This window comes from Gopherus flavomarginatus, chromosome 4, assembly GCF_025201925.1.
Source record: "Gopherus flavomarginatus isolate rGopFla2 chromosome 4, rGopFla2.mat.asm, whole genome shotgun sequence".
NCBI lineage: Eukaryota > Metazoa > Chordata > Testudines > Testudinidae > Gopherus > Gopherus flavomarginatus.
The window spans coordinates 215,286,159-215,308,258 of NC_066620.1; the positions used below are offsets into that span (position 1 = coordinate 215,286,159).

Consider the following 22,100-nt stretch of genomic DNA (forward strand, 5'->3'; position numbering starts at 1 on the left):
CCCGCCAGCACACCAAGGGAGGCCACCCACTCGTGCTCCCATGGCACAAATCCCTGTGGGGATTGTTCTATGAGCGGAGCCTAGCTCCAGGACCCGCTGCAGGCAGGGAGAGAATCACCTCGAACAGGAGCAGGCTTGGGCTGGCGTTGAGTGGCCCTGTGCTTCTGTCCTGTGGCCCTTGGCATAGAGGGCAGGTGGGAGCAGTTCTGGTGCTGCCATCGGTTACAACAGCCCCAGGCCAATGTAAACTATGCCTATTTCCTCAGTGCGTCCCCCACCTCCCTTCTAGGCCGTGGAGAGCTGAGCAAAGGAGACCGCCTGCGAGCAGGGATGGGAGGGGAGACAGAGACAGGGGAGACGGGCAGAGATAGAGCGTGTGACCATTCCCGCACATCACTGCAGACCAGACAGTCTCGGTGTGACCAGGGAGGTTAGGACCCTGCAGCGGAGGAGGGAGCAGGAACACACCTGGTGCTCGTACTGAGCAGAATGGATGTTCCCTGGGACTCTGGGCTCAGTGTCTAAAAAGCCAAGCTAGTGGCCAGGCAGGTCACCGCTAATAAGGGTGAAACCTGCTCCAGGGATCAAGGCAGCCCCGTGCATGAGGGCGAGCACCCCACCCCCAATACACGGGTCAGTGGCATCATGCTGCCTAGCCTGGTGCTTTAACCACTAGACCATCCTGTCTCTTCTGTCACAAAGCGAAAGGACTCTGAGCCCCCTGCTTGGCACCCCCGGCCCTCAGTTAATGACCCGTCAGACCCATTGGTGGTGGTGGTCACTTGCCATCTGAATGGCATCCCGGTTCTTCCCCTCTGACCTTCCACACTCCATTGCATCAGCAGCATTGCCTCCCCAGCCCTGCCGAGCTCCAGCCATGGCTGCCCGGGGACAGTAGGAAACAGCCAGGCAGGCCCAGATAAGGCCAGGCAGGGAGAAGGGTTCCCTGCCGCAGGAAATAGGGCAGAGGCAGGGGAGGGAACGAGAGCTGCCCCTTGTGTGTCTCTGCTCTGCCAGCGCCTGGGCTGCGTGGCCCAGAATGTCCCTGGCGATGGGCAGCGTTGTTGCTAGACCAGCCCTGGCTATGTCCTGGGAACCCCCCTGTGGCCCGGGAATCTGCCAGGAGAGGGGCCCGGGGAGCTCCCTTCCTGCCACTGACACGACATGGGGACTGGCAGCTATGGAGTGGGGTCGGGGATTGGGCTACGGGGCCTTTCACCTCTGAGAGCCACCGGTTCCGATCCACCCCATGTCCGGTGGGACTGACAGGCTTAGGGGAGCGGGAAATGGGGCCTTTCCCCTCAAGGTCCTGGGCAGGGGGACTAGCTCTTTCAGGGGGCTGGAGCAAAGAGAGACAGGGTCCCACCTCGGGTCGAAGGGGTAACTGGCTCAGAGGGAGTGGGGAATGGGAGACTGGGTTGTGAGGGTGGAACTGGCTGGCTTATGGGACTGGAGCTGGGACTTAGAGCCCTTCACCTCCACCCATTCTCCTCCAGCCCTGTGACTGAAAGCTAATTTCAGTCAGCCATGTGGTGTCCTGGGAGAACCAAGTTGAAGGGGGAGCCATGTCCAGTCCCCAGGGGACCGGTATCCACATCACAAAATCCCCACTGCATTGGGGGCCCTCGTTGGCTGTCAGCAGCATCGCCTGAGGGGGCTGTGGAGAGTCTCGCCCTGTGAGAGGTCCCTCCGGCCAGGCCGTGGGCGCGGGAAGCTTGCCTGGCCGCAGCCCATGCTGGCCCATCCTGTTCTCCAGCACTGAATTCGGCACAGAACCCTCAGGGCAGAATATCAGTGGGGCCCAGGGGATGTTCTGAGCTGTGCACAGCACCTCCTGCTGGTGACCCCACCCACTCAGGGACAGAGGCGGAGTTAGGGAAAGTGTCCCAGAGAGTAGGGTACAGAAAGATTCGGTAGCTGGATCTCTCATCTCATCCTCCTGGAGTTTAGTTCCCTGCTCTGATACAAGATGGAAAAGCCTCACTGGAGGCTGCGATGCATAGGGGATTCTTTCCATCATGCTGTCTGTCACTAAAATGCAGCCACTTCTGGGGCATACCGTGGAGCCACTTAACAGCCACACAACAGTGTCGGAGAGGAAATTGAGATCTGAAATTAAATCTGAAGGGGAGGTTTAGGGAGGTAGAATGGACTCGCCCCCTTGGAACAAGGCCAGGTCATCAGGACTAAAACACTTACTGTGTAAAGCCCGTTGGGGAGCATGAATGGCCACAGATGACTGGGACCCCAGCCAGGCATCTCAGCCTAAAGCCAGCACAGAGCTGCAATGGGGCAGCATTGCTACTGCAGAGAGCCTCCTGGCTCATTCCTGGACACTGCACCTCCCCCTTTCCAATGACCCGGAGCCAAGGAGGGGGTGCCAGGGCAATAGAGGGCATTGCATGGTCCCTGCGGAGCAGGGGCAGCAGGTGACAGAGAGAAAGTTGGAGGCAGCAGTGGATGGTGGTAGCACAGGGAGGCCAGGCTAGGTAGAGAAACTGCTGGATCCGTCCACAGGTCCCTCTAATCCAACATCCCAGCTCTGACAAGAGCCACACACACGTGGCCAATTGTGCAATATCGTACCTATGGCAGATCCCAAGCTTGTTGCAGCTGGAATCATAGACTATCAGTGTTGGAAGGGACCTCAGGAGGTATGTAGACCAACTGTCATAACATTTCTTCCCAGATCTGGACCTTAGCATCCAAAATATGGGTGTTAGCATGAAAACCTCCAAGCTTAGTTACCAGCTTGGACCTGGTATCGCTGCCATCAGCCAGGAATTATACAGTGCCTAGCTCACTGTGGTGTCACCAAAACCTTCCCTGGGGGACTCCCAGACTCAGATTCCTTGAGTCTCACAACAAAGGGGAATAAACCATTTCCCTTCCCCCTCCTCCCCTCCAGGTGTTTCCTCCCTGGGTTCCTGGAGAGATATACAGATTCAAGCTCCGTGAATCTAAACAAAGGGATTCCACCCTCTTTACCTCCTCCCAGATTTCCCCGCCCTGGGGACCCTAGGATACTCCCTGCTTCAAGTCCTTGAAACACAAGTACTGAGAGATCTAATCTCTCTGCCCCCTCACCCAGAGGGTATGCAAAGTCAGGCTTAGTAAATCTAACACAAAAAGAGATTTTCCCCCTCCCTTCGTTTCTTAGCCTTAACCAGTGAAAAACACTCAAACAGGTCTTTAAAAGAAAGCTTTATATAAAAAGAATGAAAAAGGACATAAAAGGGTCTCTGTATCAAGGTGACAATATACAGGCTCAATTGCTTAAAAGAAAAATGAATAAACAGCCTTATCCAAAAAGAATACACTCCAGCAACTACACACATGTTAATACAAAAAAAAAACAATATAAACCTATTGTCTTACTATCCTTGTACTTACAACTTGGAAACAGAAGATTAGAAAGCCTGGAGATTCCTGTGGTCACTCTCAGAGCCAGAGAAGAACAGAACTCATAGACTCAAGGACTGGAAGGGACCTCGAGAGGTCATCGAGTCCAGTCCCCTGCCCTCATGGCAGGACCAAATACTGTCTAGACCATCCCTGATAGACATTTATCTAACCTACCCTTAAATATCTCCAGAGATGGAGATTCCACAACTTCCCTAGGCAATCTATTCCAGTGTTTAACTACCCTGACAGTTAGGAACTTTTTCCTAATGTCCAACCTAAATCTCCCTTGCTGCAGTTTAAGCCCATTGCTTCTTGTTCTATCATTGGAGGCTAAGGTGAACAAGTTTTCTCCCTCCTCCTGATGACACCCTTTTAGATACCTGAAAACTGCTATCATGTCCCCTCTCAGTCTTCTCTTTTCCAAACTAAACAAACCCAATTCCTTCAGCCTTCCTTCATAGGTCATGTTCTCAAGACCTTTAATCATTCTTGTTGCTCTTCTCTGGACCCTCTCCAATTTCTCCACATCTTTCTTGAAATGCGGTGCCCAGAACTGGACACAATACTCCAGCTGAGGCCTGACCAGCACAGAGTAAAGCGGAAGAATGACTTCTCGTGTCTTGTTTACAACACACCTGTTAATGCATCCCAGAATCACGTTTGCTTTTTTTGCAACAGTATCACACTGTTGACTCATATTAAGCTTGTGGTCCACTATGACCCCTAGATCTCTTTCTGCCATACTCCTTCCTAGACAGTCTCTTCCCATTCTGTATGTGTGAAACTGATTGTTCCTTCCTAAGTGGAGCACTTTGCATTTATCTTTATTGAACTTCATCCTGTTTACCTCAGACCATTTCTCCAACTTGTCCAGAACAAGAACAAAGGACTCACACCCAAAACTTCCCTCCACCCAGATTTGAAAAAATGTTGTTTCCTGATTGGTCCTCTGGTCAGGTGGTGTTTGTTACCCCTTTCCAGGTGAAAGAGACATTAACCCTTAGGTATCTGTTTATGACACAAACCCCCTGCTCAAAGCAGGACCAACACCAACTAAATCATCCCAGCCAGGGCTTTGTCAAGCCTGACCTTAAAAACCTCTAAGGATGGACAGTCCACCACCTCCCTGGGGAACCCATTCCAGTGCTTTACCACCCTCCTAGTGAAATCGTGTTTCCTAATATCCAACCTAAACCTCCCCCTCTGCAACTAGAGACCATTACTCCTTGTTCTGTCATCTGCCACCACTGAGAACAGTCTAGATCCATCCTCTTTGGAACCCCCTTTCAGGTAGTTGAAGGCAGCTATCCAATCCCCACTCATTCTTCTCTTCTGCAGACTAAACAATCCCAGTTCCCTCAGCCTCTCCTCATAAGTCATGTGCTCCAGCCCCCGAATCATTTTTGTTGCCTTCCACTGGACTCTTTCCAATTTTTTCACATCTTTCTTGTAGTGTGGGGCCCAAAACTGGACACAATACTCCAGATGAGGCCTCACCAATGTTGAACAGAGGGGGATGATCACATCCCTTGATCGCTGGCAATGCCCCTATTTATTCAGCCCAAAATGCCGTTAGCTTTCTTGGCAACAAGGGCACACTGTTGACTCATATCCCGCTTCTCGTCCACTGTAACCCCTAGCTCCTTTTCTGCAGAACTGCTACCTAGCCACTCAGTCCCTAGTCTGTAGCAGTGCATGGGATTCTTCTGTCCTAAGTGCAGGACTCTGCACTTTTCCTTGTTGAACCTCATCAGATTTCTTTTGGCCCAATCCTCTAATTTGTCTAGGTCCCTCTGTATCCTATCCCTACCCTCCAGCATATCTACCATTCCTCCCAGTTTAGTGCCATCTGCAAACTTGCTGAGGGTGCATTCCACGCCATCCTCCAGATCATTAATGAAGATATTGAACAAAACCAGCCCCAGGACTGGCCCCTGGGGCACTCCGCTGCCAACTAGACACGGAGCCATTGTTCACTACCCATTGAGCCCGACGATCTAGCCAGCTTTCTATCCACCTTATAGTCCATTCGTCCAGCCCATACTTCTTTAACTTGCTGGCTTATGAGGCCTGCTTCCCACTGCTGGGAAACACAGGTGTGAGCCCAAGGGCTGCTACAATCCATGGGGAATTATGGTGAGCACTGTGAGTCAGTCCAAGCCAGTCGTCTTGGAGCGGGAGGCTCTGAGTTTTTGCCTTGCTGTCGTCTATAAAATCCCCTTGCCGCTGCGTGGGGCCACGCCGAGAGCTATAATCAGGGCCGGCTCCAGCTTTTTTGCCATCCCAAGCAGCTAAGAGGAAAATAAAAAGCCGTGATCAGCGGCACTTCAGCGGCTGCTCCCGCACCGCTTCATTCTTCGGCGGCAATTCGGCGACAGGTCCTTCCCTCCAAGAGGGACCAGCCGCCGAATTGCAACCGAAGACCTTCCATGGGCCGCCCCAAGCACCAGTTTGCTGCGCCGGTGCCTGGAGCTGGCCCTGGCTGTAACGCCAGTGCAGCCACACAGTCGCTCCCGCGCCCCGACGCCGACTGGCTCGAGTGGTTTCACTGCTCACGAGGGGTGTGTCCCCACTGGGGCTGGGGCGAGCCCGGGGAGAGACTCAGAGCTCGGCCTCCATAAAGAGCAGTGTGGATGTTGCCACATGGGCTTCGGCTTGGGCTAGTCACCCAGTCCGGCCCTCGGCATCGGAGCTCAGGTGACTATGAGCCGCTGGCGCACTGTCCACGCTGCCACTCGTACTCTGTCTGCTCGGGCTGAGCAGGCTCCGCGCTGCAGTGGAGACCTATCCATAGATCTCGGCATCGGAAAGCTCCAGCCTGCATTTCCCTCGACTCCCTTTTCTCCCTTTCCCAGCATCTAGCCCCCGGGCGGTTGCAATGTTTCGGAGGCTGGATGGGACCATTACAAGCAGCCGGCCAGACCTTCTGCATAGCCCAGGCCAGAGGATTTCCGGAAATGGAGCTGCTCCCCTCAGCCCCACGAACACATCGGAGGAGCCAGTTGCCACATGTGGTATTTTTGTGGAGGTGGCAGCAGCTGCCTTGGCTTGGACTGCCGCTGTGGCAATCCCAGCCCCGCTGTCAGTCCCTGGCAAGGAGCTAGCCTGGCTCCCATCCTCTGCTTTCTTCTCTGCTGTGCCAAGCCAGCCTGTGGGAGCTTGGCTTCCTCATGCTGCTGAGGGTAACTGCTCCCTCGAGGCCCAGGCACTAGCATCTGCTGCCAGGGAGCTGCCAGCTGAGGGACGAGCCCTGCTATAAAAGGTGCATGAAGAGTGTGTGCTGGGGAAGAGATTGCACAGCTGAGAGCCTCGCCAGGAATGACACAATGGAGTCCCAGGGGTGCATGAGGCCAGCGGTGGGGTGCTGACAGCAGCAGCTTGCTGGGAAAGGTCCCCCAGCCAGGCTGGAGTGGGCTTCCTATTAACCCACATGCCCCTGGAGACCTGAGTTCAAAATCCTGGGCTGTGCTCCCGGCAGTGACCGCAGGGTCGCAGAGGGTGCGGCAGGACAGGAGAGAGGAGCATTGCCCGAACTGCAGGGCAGAGGGAGGAACGCAGGGCTGGCAGAGCACAAGGCTGCGAGTTGGTATTGAGGCAGAGCTGGGACTGAAGTGGCAGAGGGTGCTGATGGCTGGCACTGAGGAGTGTCGGCCAAGCCACCGGAGGCCTAGGATGTGAGCTGTGGGCTGCGTAGCTCGGCTCTGGGACTGGAACATGTGCCGAGAAGTGTGTGCAGAATGCTGGAGCTCACAGGCGTACAAACGAATCAGAGACTAGCTATGCGATGAGGGCAGAGCCGTTAAAATGAGGGGGCCCCAGTAACAGTCCATCCCTGCAGCTCTGTGCTTGTAGGATGGCCTCCCACAGGGGCTGCCAGCCAGGGCAGTCCGAATGCCACCAGCTGTGTGACAGGGGATACAGCTGTTTGTGCACCACTTCCTCAGGTCCTGCAGCAAAATGTCGTCTGTCCCCTTGCTCCCCCAGAGCCTGCGCTGATCCTAGCTCTATCCTGTCCCAGCGTTCGCTTGGGGAGGGAGCAGAGCTCAGAGCTGGCTAGGTGAAGGATCATCCTGGCTGCTCCCACCCAGCTGCTCCAATCAGCATCACAGCTCTGCTGGTTTGGGGCTGTTTGCATTTCATATGCAATCCTGTTATCAAGTTGCAAGGCTGTGACACCCCCTCCCCACCCCCGCAGAGTCCTCTGGCTGCCTGTGCTGCTCTGGCCTGGGTTTTTCCCCACTGCTTTGCATCTTTGATATAACTCATGAGGGCATTTCAGCCACCCGGGGCCCTGGAGAAGGTTAATTGTAGCCATGGGACAGTTACCAGGATGGATTCAGCACCAAGGGGGCTGGATTGTAATATTAAGGAGGATGGTCTGTAACACCCCAGCATGAACACAAAGGCAATAGGACCCATCTAGCTCCATCAGGCCCTGCCTGGTCCCTGATCCACCAGGCAGCCTGGAATTCCCTTCACGCTGTTTTGCCAGATGACAGTGGAACGTGTGACCCTCCAGAACCCAGAGAGCAGGGTTTTTGTTGAAGGGAAAGGGGCCACCCACTACTCCAGGTCCCAGCCCAGGGACCCCATAGATGTCTGCCACTTGCTGCATCCCCTCCAACTCCTCAATTCCTTTCCTTGGGCCACTTCCCTGCAGCCCCAGCACCCTCTTCACCTTTGCCTCAGGGCTTCAGCCTGCAGATCCTAGCAGCCTGCCAGGGACTGTCTTTAGCTTCCCTGGTCCCTGCCTGCAGCACTGCTCTGTCAAGGGTGTTGTCTGTCTTCAGCCTGCAAGGCAGCCAGTCCTCCATCCTCCTCAAGCTCCAGGGAGTAACTGAAGCTGCTTTGCCCTGCAGCTTTTATATGGGCCTGCCCAGCCCTGATTGGCTGTTCCTCACAGCCCCTCTCTAATTGGCTCCTCTTGCACAGCCTCCCTAGGGCTCTATTAACTCTTTACAGGCCAGTGTGGGGAAGACACTCCATCACACTGCCCCTTGCTGAAAACTTGCTGAATCAAATCAGCCCTTGCAGTTAATGATGAAGTAGACTGAAACCCTCCTCCAGCCCCTCAAAATTACATCCTGTTTGCTCTGGATTCTTGCCCCAGCGGCCTCCATCAGACTGGACACTCTGGAAAAAGACACCTGAAATATGACCCAGCTTGGCTAAATCTACCCATTGCCAAATATTTTGGCAGATAAATGCCAGAAAAGCAGGATTTTGGATTCTGATCCTGCTTTCAACGGCACCAGTGAATCAGGAGTAACTCCACTGAACTGAATGAAGGCGCATTAGTATAAAACGGATCCAAACCAGGCTCCATGGGCCTCATTCTCTGTTGTCCTGCACCTGCCACAGTCATTGCTAAAGGGGTATGAAACGCTGCCAGATCAGAGCCTATTTTGCCCCACTGTAAATAATTACACAAGATACAAGACAGCGGAGATCTGGGCCTTTAGTGTTTTCCATCCTGATAACTTCCCAAAACTGCGCATTTTGAAAAAGCATCTTAAAAGTGCAGTTCTCTTATGGTTTGGCAGCAGTGCAGATAGGCCATACTTTTAGCCAAAGCTATTTTTAAGATCATTTCAAACTTTCTTTCCATGCTAACATGTAGATGGGGCCATGAATAAAATGGACCAGTGTTACAACAGGATGAGATATCTGAAGTGGTCTTCTAGGGGGTCTTACTGTGTTCAACTTCCATTTGGATTCTGGTTTATTCTGCAGCTACACAGACTGGGGCTATGATCTTGGCAGACCTCATGCACTAATCGGTGTTATGCCCACTTAACACTTGGATGGGACTCCTAGGAAGGATGTTGTTGATAATTCTGTAGGTGATGCTCTTCCATCAGGACAGAGACAGTTCACAAGGATGGTAGCATCAGGTGCTGCTTTGCTGTAGGTGACATCTTCTAAATGAGGCATGAAATCAATGTTCCGATCACTCTTGGCCTTTATGGATCCCATGGCATCTTTCTCAAGAGTGACATGTTACCCCCAAGACCTTGCCAAATTCCAGCGTGTTTGTTTGATTACATTCTGCCTCCTTAAAGTCTGTTGGTGATTCCAACTGGCTGGTGACCTGCAGTCTAGGCTTTCGTGTAGCACCGCTGCAGATCCTGGCCTCTATCATCTCTGTGTGGGCCACATTTTGGAGGGGGCACCCAGAGCTAGGAATGGCTTCTTCAAGGTTCTGTACTGTGTAAATCCAAAGAAACAAGGCAACCAGTTAGCATCACATATGGGGTTGTTTTCTGTGGCGTGGATATTTCAGCAGACATGCTGTTCATGCAGGAGGCTGAAGACCTTTCACACTCATTGCCAGCGACACCTACTGAGTATAAGATGGTTTGACTTTATCAGTAATTGGGATGTGTCATTGAGAACTGGCCTTGAGAGATTTGATCATCATTGGCCACCATCGGCTGCCCCTTGTTGGTCGTGCCGCCCCGCTCAGAGACAGTCTCTGAAGATCAGACTTGAGGTCAGGAGAGGACACTGGCTGGTCACTGAGTGATGGTGGTCACAGGATTAACCACAGATCAGTCATAGCCATGTGGAGCTCTTAGATGCCTGGAACAAAGCCATGCCATGTGGTCATGGACACTCCATGCTACGGACCTCTGCCATCCAGCATGGTGGTGGTGTTGAAGTTTATGGATGCTGCGTGGCTTAGGCACAAGGTGTGCATGTGATTGCATGGTGTCTTGCCCAGTCTGGGATGGGGACGCAGTGGGTCCTCATTGGGTGACAAGTTCTAAATCTATTCCCATCACTGCTGCCGCCTCACCAGGTGATATTGGCATGTGAGTGTATGTGCCTCTCTGAACCCCACGGGAAGCAGAGACTGTCAGAAGCCTTCATGCAGAAGTTATCGTTTGAGTCCCAAATTCCTTACTGAATGCATGTAAGCACTTTGAGGGTCTCACAGGGAAGCCCCTAGTGAGCGGCAAAGCAAGACTGTGGCATTGCCAGCGGATGGTGCCCTGCCCTTCAGGTGCTTGCAGAGCCATCAGTCACTCTCAGTCATTACCTTCGCTAAAATCCAGTGAGTGGAGGTGGGGGCTGGCCCCTCCCATAGCAGCTCCCTCATCACCTCCACTCTCCTCAGCGAGCTTTCCCCAGCGTTTATCCTTCCGTTCCTCCGCTGCAGCTGAAGCCCATTACTGCTTCTGCCCTCCTTGTCACTGAATGAGAACAGCTGGCTGATCCCTGCCATTCACATGCCCTTTTGCACTGAGCCTCTTAGCATTTTCCTGCTGGTTACAGGTCTCCAACTTCCCACCCCGGCCTCAGTCCGACTAGCAGAATCGTCACCTGGCATCTCTTCTGCATAATGCCTTAGAAAATGCAGCTGTGAACAGTTATTCTTTACTGGCATTTCATTGTAGGCATGTTAAGCCTTTTCCAGCAGTTTTTGTGAGTCACAAGAGGCCAGGCTCCTGGGCTGAGACCTGGTTACTGTCTCCCCCACAGGCAGGGCCTGAACACTTGTTGAGTTGCTAACTCCGTATTCAAGTGACTCGGAAAGTAACTTCTAGGGCCTTATCAGCAGCTGACAGTAGCTAAGTGGGATGATCAGAAGCAGGCTGAATGAGGCACTGAAATGCTTGAAAGGGGCTACAGCAGATTAATGAAAACCATACTTTAAAAAACAAGGACAAGACATTTCCTTACCCAGGTCACCCGGGACACCCTGAATCTGAAAAGCCCAGCGTCCGTTTCACCCTTTCAGCTGAATGTGCTGATTCCTCCCTCTCTCCTGCTCTGCACATGGCCAGGCTGTGTCCCGATCCTGACCTCCTCTTGGAAGAGCCAGCCTTTTCCCTCTGGCCTCACAGCCAGGCCTCTTTATCTCCCAGCTTGGTAACTGTAACTTCCCTCTCCCTGACGTCCAACCCGCACCACTCCATTCAAAACACTCAGATCATCTTCCTGTTCCATTACTCCAGCAGCATCAGTCGCCCTTTGAATCCCTCCGCTTACTCCCCATTTCATGGCATCAGGTGCAAGTTCTTGTCCTCGTCTCCAATGTGGTAGCAATGGAGAAAGCACTCAAGGGGCCAGGCTCAGGGGTCTTTGCCTCCAGGTCAGCTAATCCCGCTCAGAGCAGCTTTTCATGGCCTGGTGATCCAAACCCTCGAGCCCAGTACATGCTGAAACGCTGTCGTTTCCAGTGCAGATGTCCCCTGAACAGGGTTCCCCGGTCTTTTACTGCACCCCGATATGTAATTTGCTTTTCCATGACAACGTCACACTAGACTGTCCCCATCCTTCCCACCCCTCTGAATAGTGCTGCTGCACCTGCCGTGATCTTATCTTAGTGCATTTCACTCTTCCTTCCCATGGGACTCTGATTGATTAATTTCTACCGCAGCTGTGCCTCATGGCCCTGGACCCCAGGGTGCTAGGCGCTGGGCAAACACACAACAAGACTTTACATGTGTCTGGACTGGGAGGCCCAGAAAGTCCTAAGTTGTAGTCTCTATTCTGCCACTACCAAGTCACTTAGCCCAACATTTTCAAAAGGAACCAGAACTAACCTGCTTTTTGAGAGGAGATGAGCATCTCTGATCCCAGCTGAAGCCAATAGGAGCTTGTGATGAAGTGGGACTGTTCTTAATGTTTCCTCTGAATGCTATGTCGGTGCCTCAGTTTCCCCTATGCATTTCTTAAGTCTCCAGTGTGCATAAATGGCTGACACACTGTATCCTGGCAACAAATGGCTGGGGCCCTTCCCCCTGCAAGGGAATAGCTAAAGGTGAACAAAGAGATCAGTAAAAGCAGCAAAGAGTCCTGTAGCACCTTATAGACTAACAGATGTTTTGGAGCATGAGCTTTCGTGGGTGAATACCCACTTCTTCAGATGCAATGATACAGAGCGTTTGAAAATTCAGCTAACAGTCATCGGAGGTGCCATACAGAGTATAGGGGGATGTTAGTATTTTGACATTGGATAGCGCATAACACATACAGTCTGCAGTATCCCCAATGGGGGGGTTTAAGGTGGATGAATCAAGGTGCAGTCAGCAACAGTGAGGGTAAATTGCTCATACAGGAATTACAGGTAATCATAGGTATAAATAAGTGGGCCGAGTAATGAGGATAGGATGACCCTCATAGAGATCAGGTGACCCCCTGGCCCAGGAAAGAGACAAAGGCCAGAGAGGAGAGGCTGGAGGGGTTTTCAGTTTGGAGCTGGCTGGGGACGGGAAGTGAGGGCAAACGAGGGTGTCTGGCTTGCTGGGCCCCAGAATGGACCCGGCTGAGGGGTCCTGTTCTCTGTACCTACAAGCTCTGTTTTCGACCGTGTTCCTGTCATCTAATAAACCTCTGTTTTACTGGCTGGCTGAGAGTCACGTCTGACTGCAAAGTGGGAGTGCAGGATCTTCTGGCTTCCCCAGGACCTCACCTGGGTGGACTCGCTGTGGGAAGCGCACGGAGGGGCAGAGGATGCTGAATGCTCCAAGGTCAGACCCAGGAGGTGAAGCCGTGTGAGCTTCTTGCCCTGCAGACAGTCTGCTCCAAGGCAGAGGAGGCTCCCCAAAGTCCTGACTGGATTTGTAGGGAGCAGTTCCAGAGCATCGCCCAGGGACTCCATGATGCAGCTGCAGATGCTCAGCAGCACATTTCTGAATCTCTAGGTGTCTGTAGAGTCGGGCATCCCAAAATGGAAGCACCCAAAATCCACAGCCAGTTTTGAACATTGTGAGTGGTATTTTCAAAAGCACCTACATGACTTTCAGTGGGACTTGTGCTCCTACATCTCTCGGTCATGTTTGAAAACTGCATTGCTTGGCCAGCACCTCTGTGCCTCAGTTTCCCTATCTGTACATGTGGGTAGTAAAGACCTATCTCAAGAGGGATGGAGGGAGGTTAATGAGGTAATGTTTGCATGTGATTTGCAAATGGCAAGTTCTGTAGCAATGCTCAGCGTTCTGACCAGTTTCAGCCCATTGTTCCCCATCAGCACGCCGGAGCAGGATATTCATTCTGTCCTTCAAAGTAGCTGCGATCCCTCCTGTCTTCCTACCACCCACAAAGCTGATCGGTCCCCACTCTGCTCCCCACTCCAAGGTGGTATATTCCACTTGCCACAGCATGAAGCTGCAAGGTCAGGTGGCCATCCCCCCTTGTTAGCCCGTGGCTCCTTTCCTGTGTGTGCATGTGAGAGAAATGCTCTGATTCATCCCCATCTCCTTTCTTCTCCTGCCCCAGGCGATGGAGAGCAAGCTGCTGATAGGAGGGAGGAACATAATGGACCACACAAATGAGCAGCAGAAGATGCTGGAGCTGAAGAGGCAGGAAATCGCTGAGCAGGTAAAGACTCTGCTTTGGGAGATGGCTGAGCAGGGCTGACACTGGATAGTAAACATAAGAACGGCTGTACTGGGCCAGACCAAAGGTCCATCTAGCCCAGTGTCCTGTCTTCTGACAGTGGCCAATGCCAGGTGCCCCAGAGGGAATGAACAGAACAGGGAATCATCCAGTGATCCATCCCCTGTCACCCAATCCCAGCTTCTGGCAAACAGAGGCTGGGGACACCATCCCTGCCCAGCCTGGCTAACAGCCATTGATGGACCTATCCTCCATGGACGTATCTAGTTCTTTTTTGAACCCTGTTCTAGTCTTGGCCTTCACAACATCTTCTGGCGTCATCCAGAGGTCCCTAAAGACTTGTGCTGGCACCATCCTTGATGTCAGATACTGGCAATAGATGATGCTTGAATCAGTTGTATATACTGCATATATGTATGATAGGTCACAGTTCCTTGGTGAACTTGACAACACATATGGTCCTGAGTAACTGAGCTGTATAGTTAGGTGACCTGTATAAAAAGAGTTGTCAGGCGCAGTCCAGTTCCCAGTGGACAGTGCCCAGGTACCAAAGTGATGGGCACCCAGCAAAATACCACCGCTCAGACAGAATGCACTGCAAACCCAATTAAGGAGCGGTGTTTAAACTCAGTCCACATAGGTGGTATCACCATTTGATGCCATCCACAGTGCCAAGGCAAGCGTGGGACAGCAGAAGCCATACGCAAGTACAGCTGCTTCATTCTGTCCCTGGCTCGGTGTAGCTTGATTCGAGGAGATCTCGTTGTAGGGAAAGGAGGTCCATAGGCTTTGGCGTGACTCATCTCGAAAATCCATTGTCTCTGGGCCAAGACAGCGAATGCGACTGTGAGTTGTGGCGGTGTTGGTCGTGCTGTGGGCCAGAAAGGGGCTACCAACTCACCATCAGATGCGAACGACTTTCAGTCACTACAAGCCCAGCCAGCCATTGAGCTGGACACCCTGAGATGAAAGGCTCCAGATCACATGCCCAAACGCAGTCCCCCTGCATTGTAAAATTTGCATATAACTACCCATCATGCTCTGCAGGCCAGCAGGATGATTTTGATGGGGGTAAGGTTGTTCCTGTTACTGACTCAATTGGGTTTTGTGTTTTTCCCGGATGCAGAAACGTCGAGAGCGGGAGATGCAGCAGGAGATGCTGCTGCGGGATGAGGAGACCATGGAGCTGCGGGAGACCTTCACGTCTCTGCAGCAGGAAGTGGAGATCAAAACCAAGAAGCTGAAGAAGGTGAGAGGCTGCCCATGCTGGGACACAGCTGTGGGGAGCCAGTCTCAGGCTAGGTTTCTTTTTAATGACACTACAAGGTGAATTTACTGTTGTTCTGAAACTGGGAGGAGGGTTTCAGAGTAGCAGCCGTGTTAGTCTGTACCCGCAAAAAGAACAGGAGTCCTTGTGGCACCTTAGAGACTAACAAATTTATTTAAGCATAAGCTTTCATGGGCTACAGCCCACTTCATCGGATGCATGTAGTGGAAAATACAGTAGGAAGATACATATATACATATATAAATGCAAGAAGTATGGGTAATAAGCAGGAAGAACTGGAAGTGCTAATAAATAAATACAACTATGACATTATTGGCATTACTGAAACTTGGTGGGATAATACACACGACTGGAATATTGGTGTGGATGGGTATAGTTTGCTCAGGAAGGATAGACGGGAAAAAGGGAGGAGGTGTTGCCTTATATATTAAAAATGTACACACTTGGACTGAGGTGGAGATGGACATAGGAGACAGAAGGGTGAAGAGTCTCTGGGTTAGGCTAAAAGGGGTAAAAAACACAGGTGATGTCGTGCTGGGAGTCTACTACAGGCCACCTAATCAGGCGGAAGAGGTGGATGAGGCTTTTTTCAAACAACTAACAAAATCATCCAAAGCCCAAGATTTGGTGGTGATGGGGGACTTCAACTATCCAGATATATGTTGGGAAAATAACACTGCGGGGCACAGACGATCCAATAAGTTCCTGGACTGCATTGCAGACAACTTTTTATTTCAGAAAGTTGAAAAAGCTACTAGAGGGGAAGCTGTTCTAGACTTGATTTTAACAAATAGGGAGGAACTTGTTGAGAATTTGAAAGTAGAAGGAAGCTTGGGTGAAAGTGATCATGAAATCATAGAATTTGCAATTCTAAGGAAGGGTAGAACGGAGTACAGCAGAATAGAGACAATGGATTTCAGGAAGGCGGATTTTGGTAAGCTCAGAGAGCTGATAGGCAAGGTCCCATGGGAATCAAGACTAAGGGGAAAAACAACTGAGGAAAGTTGGCAGTTTTTCAAAGGGACGCTATTAAGGGCCCAAAAGCAAGTTATTCCGATGATTAGGAAAGATAGAAAATGTGGCAAAAGACCACCTTGGCTTACCCTTGAGATCTTGCGTGACCTACAAAATAAAAAGGCGTCATATAAAAAATGGAAACTAGGTCAGATCACGAAGGATGAATATAGGCAAATAACACAGGAATGCAGAGGCAAGATTAGAAAAGCAAAGGCACAAAATGAACTCAAACTAGCTATGGGAATAAAGGGAAACAAGAAGACTTTTTATCAATACATTAGAAGCAAGAGGAAGACTAAGGACAGGGTAGGCCCACTGCTCAATGAGGAGGGGGAAACAGTAACGGGAGACTTGGAAATGGCAGAGATGCTTAATGACTTCTTTGTTTCGGTCTTCACTGAGAAGTCTGAAGGAATGTCTAGTATAGTGAATGCTTACGGGAAGAGGGTAGGTTTAGAAGAGAAAATAAGGAAAGAGCAAGTAAAAAATCACTTAGAAAAGTTAGATGCCTGCAAGTCACCAGGGCCTGATGAAATGCATCCTAGAATACTCAAGGAGTTAATAGAAGAGGTATCTGAGCCTCTAGCTATTATCTTTGGGAAATCATGGGAGACGGGGGAGATTCCAGAAGACTGGAAGGGGGCAAATATAGTGCCCATCTATAAAAAGGGAAATAAAAACAACCCAGGAAACTACAGACCAGTTAGTTTAACTTCTGTGCCAGGGAAGATAATGGAGCAGGTAATTAAAGAAATCATCTGCAAACACTTGGAAAGTGGTAAGGTGATAGGGAATAGCCAGCATGGATTTGTAAAGAACAAATCGTGTCAAACTAATCTGATAGCGTTCTTTGATAGGATAACGAGCCTTGTGGATAAGGGAGAAGCGGTGGATGTGATATACCTAGACTTTAGTAAGGCATTTGATACAGTCTCGCATGATATTCTTATAGATAAGGTAGGAAAGTACAATTTAGATGGGGCTACTATAAGGTGGGTGCATAACTGGCTGGATAACCGTACTCAGAGAGTAGTTGTTAATGGCTCCCAATCCTGCTGGAAAGGTATAACAAGTGGGGTTCCGCAGGGGTGTGTTTTGGGACCGGTTCTGTTCAATATCTTCATCAACGATTTAGATGTTGGCATAGAAAGTACGCTTATTAAGTTTGCGGACGATACCAAACTGGGAGGGATTGCAACTGCTTTGGAGGACAGGGTCAAAATTCAAAATGATCTGGACAAATTGGAGAAATGGTCTGAGGTAAACAGGATGAAGTTCAATAAAGATAAATGCAAAGTGCTCCACTTAGGAAGGAACAATCAGTTTCACACATACAGAATGGGAAGAGACTGTCTAGGAAGGAGTATGGCAGAAAGAGATCTAGGGGTCATAGTGGACCACAAGCTTAATATGAGTCAACAGTGTGATACTGTTGCAAAAAAAGCAAACGTGATTCTGGGATGCATTAACAGGTGTGTTGTAAACAAGACACGAGAAGTCATTCTTCCGCTTTACTCTGCGCTGGTTAGGCCTCAACTGGAGTATTGTGTCCAGTTCTGGGCACCGCATTTCAAGAAAGATGTGGAGAAATTGGAGAGGGTCCAGAGAAGAGCAACAAGAATGATTAAAGGTCTTGAGAACATGACCTATGAAGGAAGGCTGAAGGAATTGGGTTTGTTTAGTTTGGAAAAGAGAAGACTGAGAGGGGACATGATAGCAGTTTTCAGGTATCTAAAAGGGTGTCATCAGGAGGAGGGAGAGAACTTGTTCACCTTAGCCTCCAATGATAGAACAAGAAGCAATGGGCTTAAACTGCAGCAAGGGAGATTTAGATTGGACATTAGGAAAAAGTTCCTAACTGTCAGGGTAGTTAAACACTGGAATAGATTGCCTAGGGAAGTTGTGGAATCTCCATCTCTGGAGATATTTAAGAGTAGGTTAGATAAATATCTATTAGGGATGGTCTAGGCGGTATTTGGTCCTGCCATGAGGGCAGGGGACTGGACTCGATGACCTCTCGAGGTCCCTTCCAGTCCTAGAGTCTATGAGTCTATGAGTCTATACAGAGAGAACATGAAACAATGGGTGATATAGGCCATCATGTGCCCGTAATGCCCCTCTGCCATGTACATTAGCCAAACCGGACAGTCTCTGTGCAAAAGAATAAATGGACACAAATCAGACATCAAGAATTATAACATTCAAAAATGCATCAGAGACACTTCAACCTCCCTGGTCTCTCAATTAGAGACCTAAAAGTCCCAATATTACAACAAAAAAGCCTTCAAAACCAGACTCCAACGAGAGACTGCTGAATTGAATTAATTTGCAAATTGGACACCATTAAATTAGGCTTGAAAAAAGACTGGGAGTGGATGGGCCATTACACAAAGTAAAACTATTTCCCCATGTTTATCTCCCCCCACACATGCACACAATTCCTCACATCTTCTTGTCAATTGCTGGAAATGGGCCATTTTCATTACCACTAAACAGTTCTTTTTCTTTCCTGCTGACAGCAGCTCACCTTAACTGATCACTCTCGTTAGAGTGTGTATGGTAACACCCATTGTTTCATGTTCTCTGTATGTATAAATACCTCCTGTGCGTGTTCCATTCCATGCATCCGAAGAAGTTAGCTGTAGCCCACAAAAGCTTATGCTCTAATAAATTTGTTAGTCTCCAAGGGGCCACAAGGACTCCTGTTCTTTTTATGGGAGGAGGGTTGTGGGTTTGTCTTGCTTCCAGTTGCAGGAAAAGTAGTGTCTAGGGTTGCCACTTCTGTAATTGCTGGTAACTGGACACCCGAGGCCCTGCCCCTACCCCACTTCTTCTCCCAAGGCCCTGCCTCTGCTCTGCCTCTTTCCCCAAGGTCCTGCCCCTTCTCTTCTTCTTCCCCCAGGCCCCCGTCCCCTTCTCTGTCTCTTTCCCAAGGCCCGGCCCCCATCACTTGCTCCTCTCCCCGCATCCCCGTCGCTCACTGAATCATCTCAAGGAGCCTGCCTGCAGGTAGCAGATGACCCTGGCTGAGCAGGGGCTGCTGCGGGTTAATGATCCAGCACCGTCCCTCAATCTGCAGAAACTAGACTTTTGGTTCAGGTACCAGGTCGCCTTTTCGACCAGACTTTCTGGTCAAAAACCAGGCACCTGGCAACCCTAAATGGCACCCGGCCACGGAAGCCAAAACCAGACTGTCCAGGTAAAATCCAGACGGGTGGCAACCCTAGCAGTGTCCCTGATTGCATCTGGGCTGCAGTAGGTCCGTGACACCTTTGTGACAGCATGGCATGACGTTTTCAGTTCGTGCCGCTAGAGCCATGTCCTCACACAGGTGAGCCAGGCAGCTCAGACCATGGGCAATGCATTGCACACTGGGACCTGTAGTCTCCACAGGTCCCTCAGATCAAGGTGGAACATAGAGTGCTGGAATCATAGCTGCTGTCAATCACCATCGCCAGCTGGGGATCTGTCCCTAAGCCCCTGCAAGACTCACCTTTGTAATAAAGGGGCAGCCCACGTCATTTAACCACACCTGGCACATGCGCAGCGTTCAGGCTCCTGCAAATGTTCTGTGTGGCTTAATGTTGGATGAACTTTGGGCTTCCCCAGTGCAAAGTCCCTAGAGAGACCCATTTTTCAGGTCTTTTTGGATACTGTGAGTAAATGACTTGCTTCTCACATGGGATGAGACCTCAGGCCACATCCTAGAAGCTGCTGCCTGGACTGGTACTAACAGAAGCTCTTTCTTGGTGTCCCAGCTGTATGCCAAGCTGCAGGCGGTGAAGGCAGAGATTCAGGACCAGCATGATGAGTACATCAGAGTGCGGCAGGACCTGGAGGAAGCGCAAAATGAACAGACACGGGAACTTAAACTCAAGTAAGTATCTCCTCACCTTAATGGGAAATGCAGGATAGAAGCCCTGCCATTCTGACAGAAAAGGCAGAACTATTCAGAAAGAAGCAGGATGAGGCATTCAGATGTTTACAGTGATAATGAAATAAACATCCTCTTCCTTCAGTAACTAAGGAGGATGTTACTCAGCATCTATTCAGGTAAAACATTTTTAAATCTGCAGGGCTGGATCACTTGCACCCAAGAGTGTTAAAATGATTAGCGAGGAGCTTCCTGACCCATGAATGTTCATTTTTCCAAAACTTGGAACACTGGGGAAGTTCCAGAGGACAGTAAAAAAGCGAAGGTTGTGCTAATATTTTAAAAGGGTAAATGGGATACCCATGGTAACCGTCGACCTGTAGGCCTGACGTCAATCCTGGGAAGACTTACAGAAGGGCTGATGGGGGTCTCACTCAGTAAAAAATGAAAGGACAGTAGCATAATTAATGCCACTTAGTGTAGTGGTCTTCGCGTAGGGGAAAGTAGGTCTTGTCAAACAAACCTACTATCGTTTTTTGATGAGGTCACAAGTTTGCCTGATAAGGTAGCCATGTTGATAGAATATACTTAAACCTCTATAAGACTTTTGACTTAGTCCCACACGATTTTCTGCTTTAAAATATAGCATTATTCAAAATCCAGGTAGCCATGTAAAATGGATTAAAAACTAATTAACTGAAGGATTTCAAAAAGTAACTAAATGAGGAATCCTCCTCCCAGGGAGTGTTTCTCGTGGGGTCCCACAGGGATCTGTTCATGGCCCAAAGCTATTCAGTGTCTTTATCAACGATGTGGGGGAAAATATAAAATCATTAGTAGCAAAATCTCTAGAGGACACAAAAATTGGTGGAATGGTAAATAATGGAGAGGACAGCTCAGGTATAAAACCAACCTGGATCACTTGGTAAGATGGGCTCATTTGGACAACATACATTTTAGTCCCACCAAATGCAAGGTCATACATCTAGGAACAAAGAATGTAGGTCACTCTTACAAGATGGGGGATTGTGTCCTAGGATGCAGCGGTGCTGAAAAAGGCTTAGGTGTCATGGCAGATAAGCAGCTGCACATGAATTCCCAGTGCAATGCTGTAGCTAGCTGGTCCAATGCAATCCTTGGATGTATAAGCAGGGGAATATCAAGTAGGAGCACAGCATTAGTGAGACCATTACTAGATACTGTGGCCAGTTCTGTCCATGCTTCAGAAAGAATGTTGAAAAATTGGAAAGGGTTCAGAAAAGACCTACAAGAATCATTCAACGTCTGAGAAACCTGCATTATAGCAAAAGATTTGAGAAGCTCAGTCTAACTAGTTCATCCAGATTGAGAGGAGACCTGATCAGTTTACAAGTGCCTACAGGAGGAAGAGGTTTCTGATAGTAGACAGCTCCTTAATCTAGTAGAAAAGGCATAATGGGATCCAAGGGTTGGAAGCTGAAGCCAGACAAACCCAGATGAGAATTAAGGTGCAAATTTTTAATAGTGGGGATAATTAACCATTGGAACCACTTATCTCGGGATGTGGTGGATACTTCACCACTCTAAGTCTTTAAATCAAGACTGGATCTCTTTCAGAACTGCTTTAGCTCAAATAGAGGTTCTTGATGCAAGAATCTTCGGCCTGTGTTATGCATGAGGTCAACTAGAGGATACTAATGCTCTTCTCTAGCCTTAAAATCCAGAGTCCACATGACTCACAAGGAGGCCCTTGCAAATCAAAAGATGAGGGTAGCCGTATGGGCAGGCTTTACGCTGGGGATAGAATGGGACGAATTAATTACCCTGGAGCAGGGAAGAATCAGTGTCTCATCTCTGGATGGAGATTGGGAGTTTTTGCATGTAAATTAGGTGAGTGTAAATGAACATGCATGAGCACATGGGTCTGACTTTCAAAATCTGGCTGAAGTGAGGCCGATAAAAAACAACGTTGGTGCTAGACCCTGTGTGTTCATACCCTGAGGAAGACGCTACATCCATATCCCTGGTCAACGCCATGCTATAGGTTGGGGAAAGACCCAAATATGAGTTAACGAGCTTTCCCTGTAGCATGTTAATAACATTCAGACACTGCTTTGGTATCAAGTGCTATACAATATGTGCTAAGTAGGTCTGTCTAGTGATTAAAATAATTAATCGTGATTAATCAAA

General features: G+C 49.8%; 1 protein-coding gene and 1 long non-coding RNA gene across 4 annotated transcripts in view; both read left to right on the forward strand.

Moving 5' to 3' along the window:
* The window catches only part of LOC127048916 (uncharacterized), a 117,943-nt gene that overhangs the window by 81,813 nt on the left and 14,030 nt on the right, over nt 1-22,100 (forward strand). The window lies entirely within an intron of this gene.
* The window catches only part of KIF3C (kinesin family member 3C), a 64,840-nt gene that overhangs the window by 28,710 nt on the left and 14,030 nt on the right, over nt 1-22,100 (forward strand). For both annotated transcript variants that reach the window (XM_050948773.1, XM_050948774.1), the window contains exons 2-4: nt 13,633-13,734; nt 14,879-15,001; nt 19,816-19,934. In XM_050948773.1, coding sequence (XP_050804730.1) covers nt 13,633-13,734; nt 14,879-15,001; nt 19,816-19,934 — 344 coding nt within the window. The remainder of the gene's footprint in view (nt 1-13,632; nt 13,735-14,878; nt 15,002-19,815; nt 19,935-22,100) is intronic.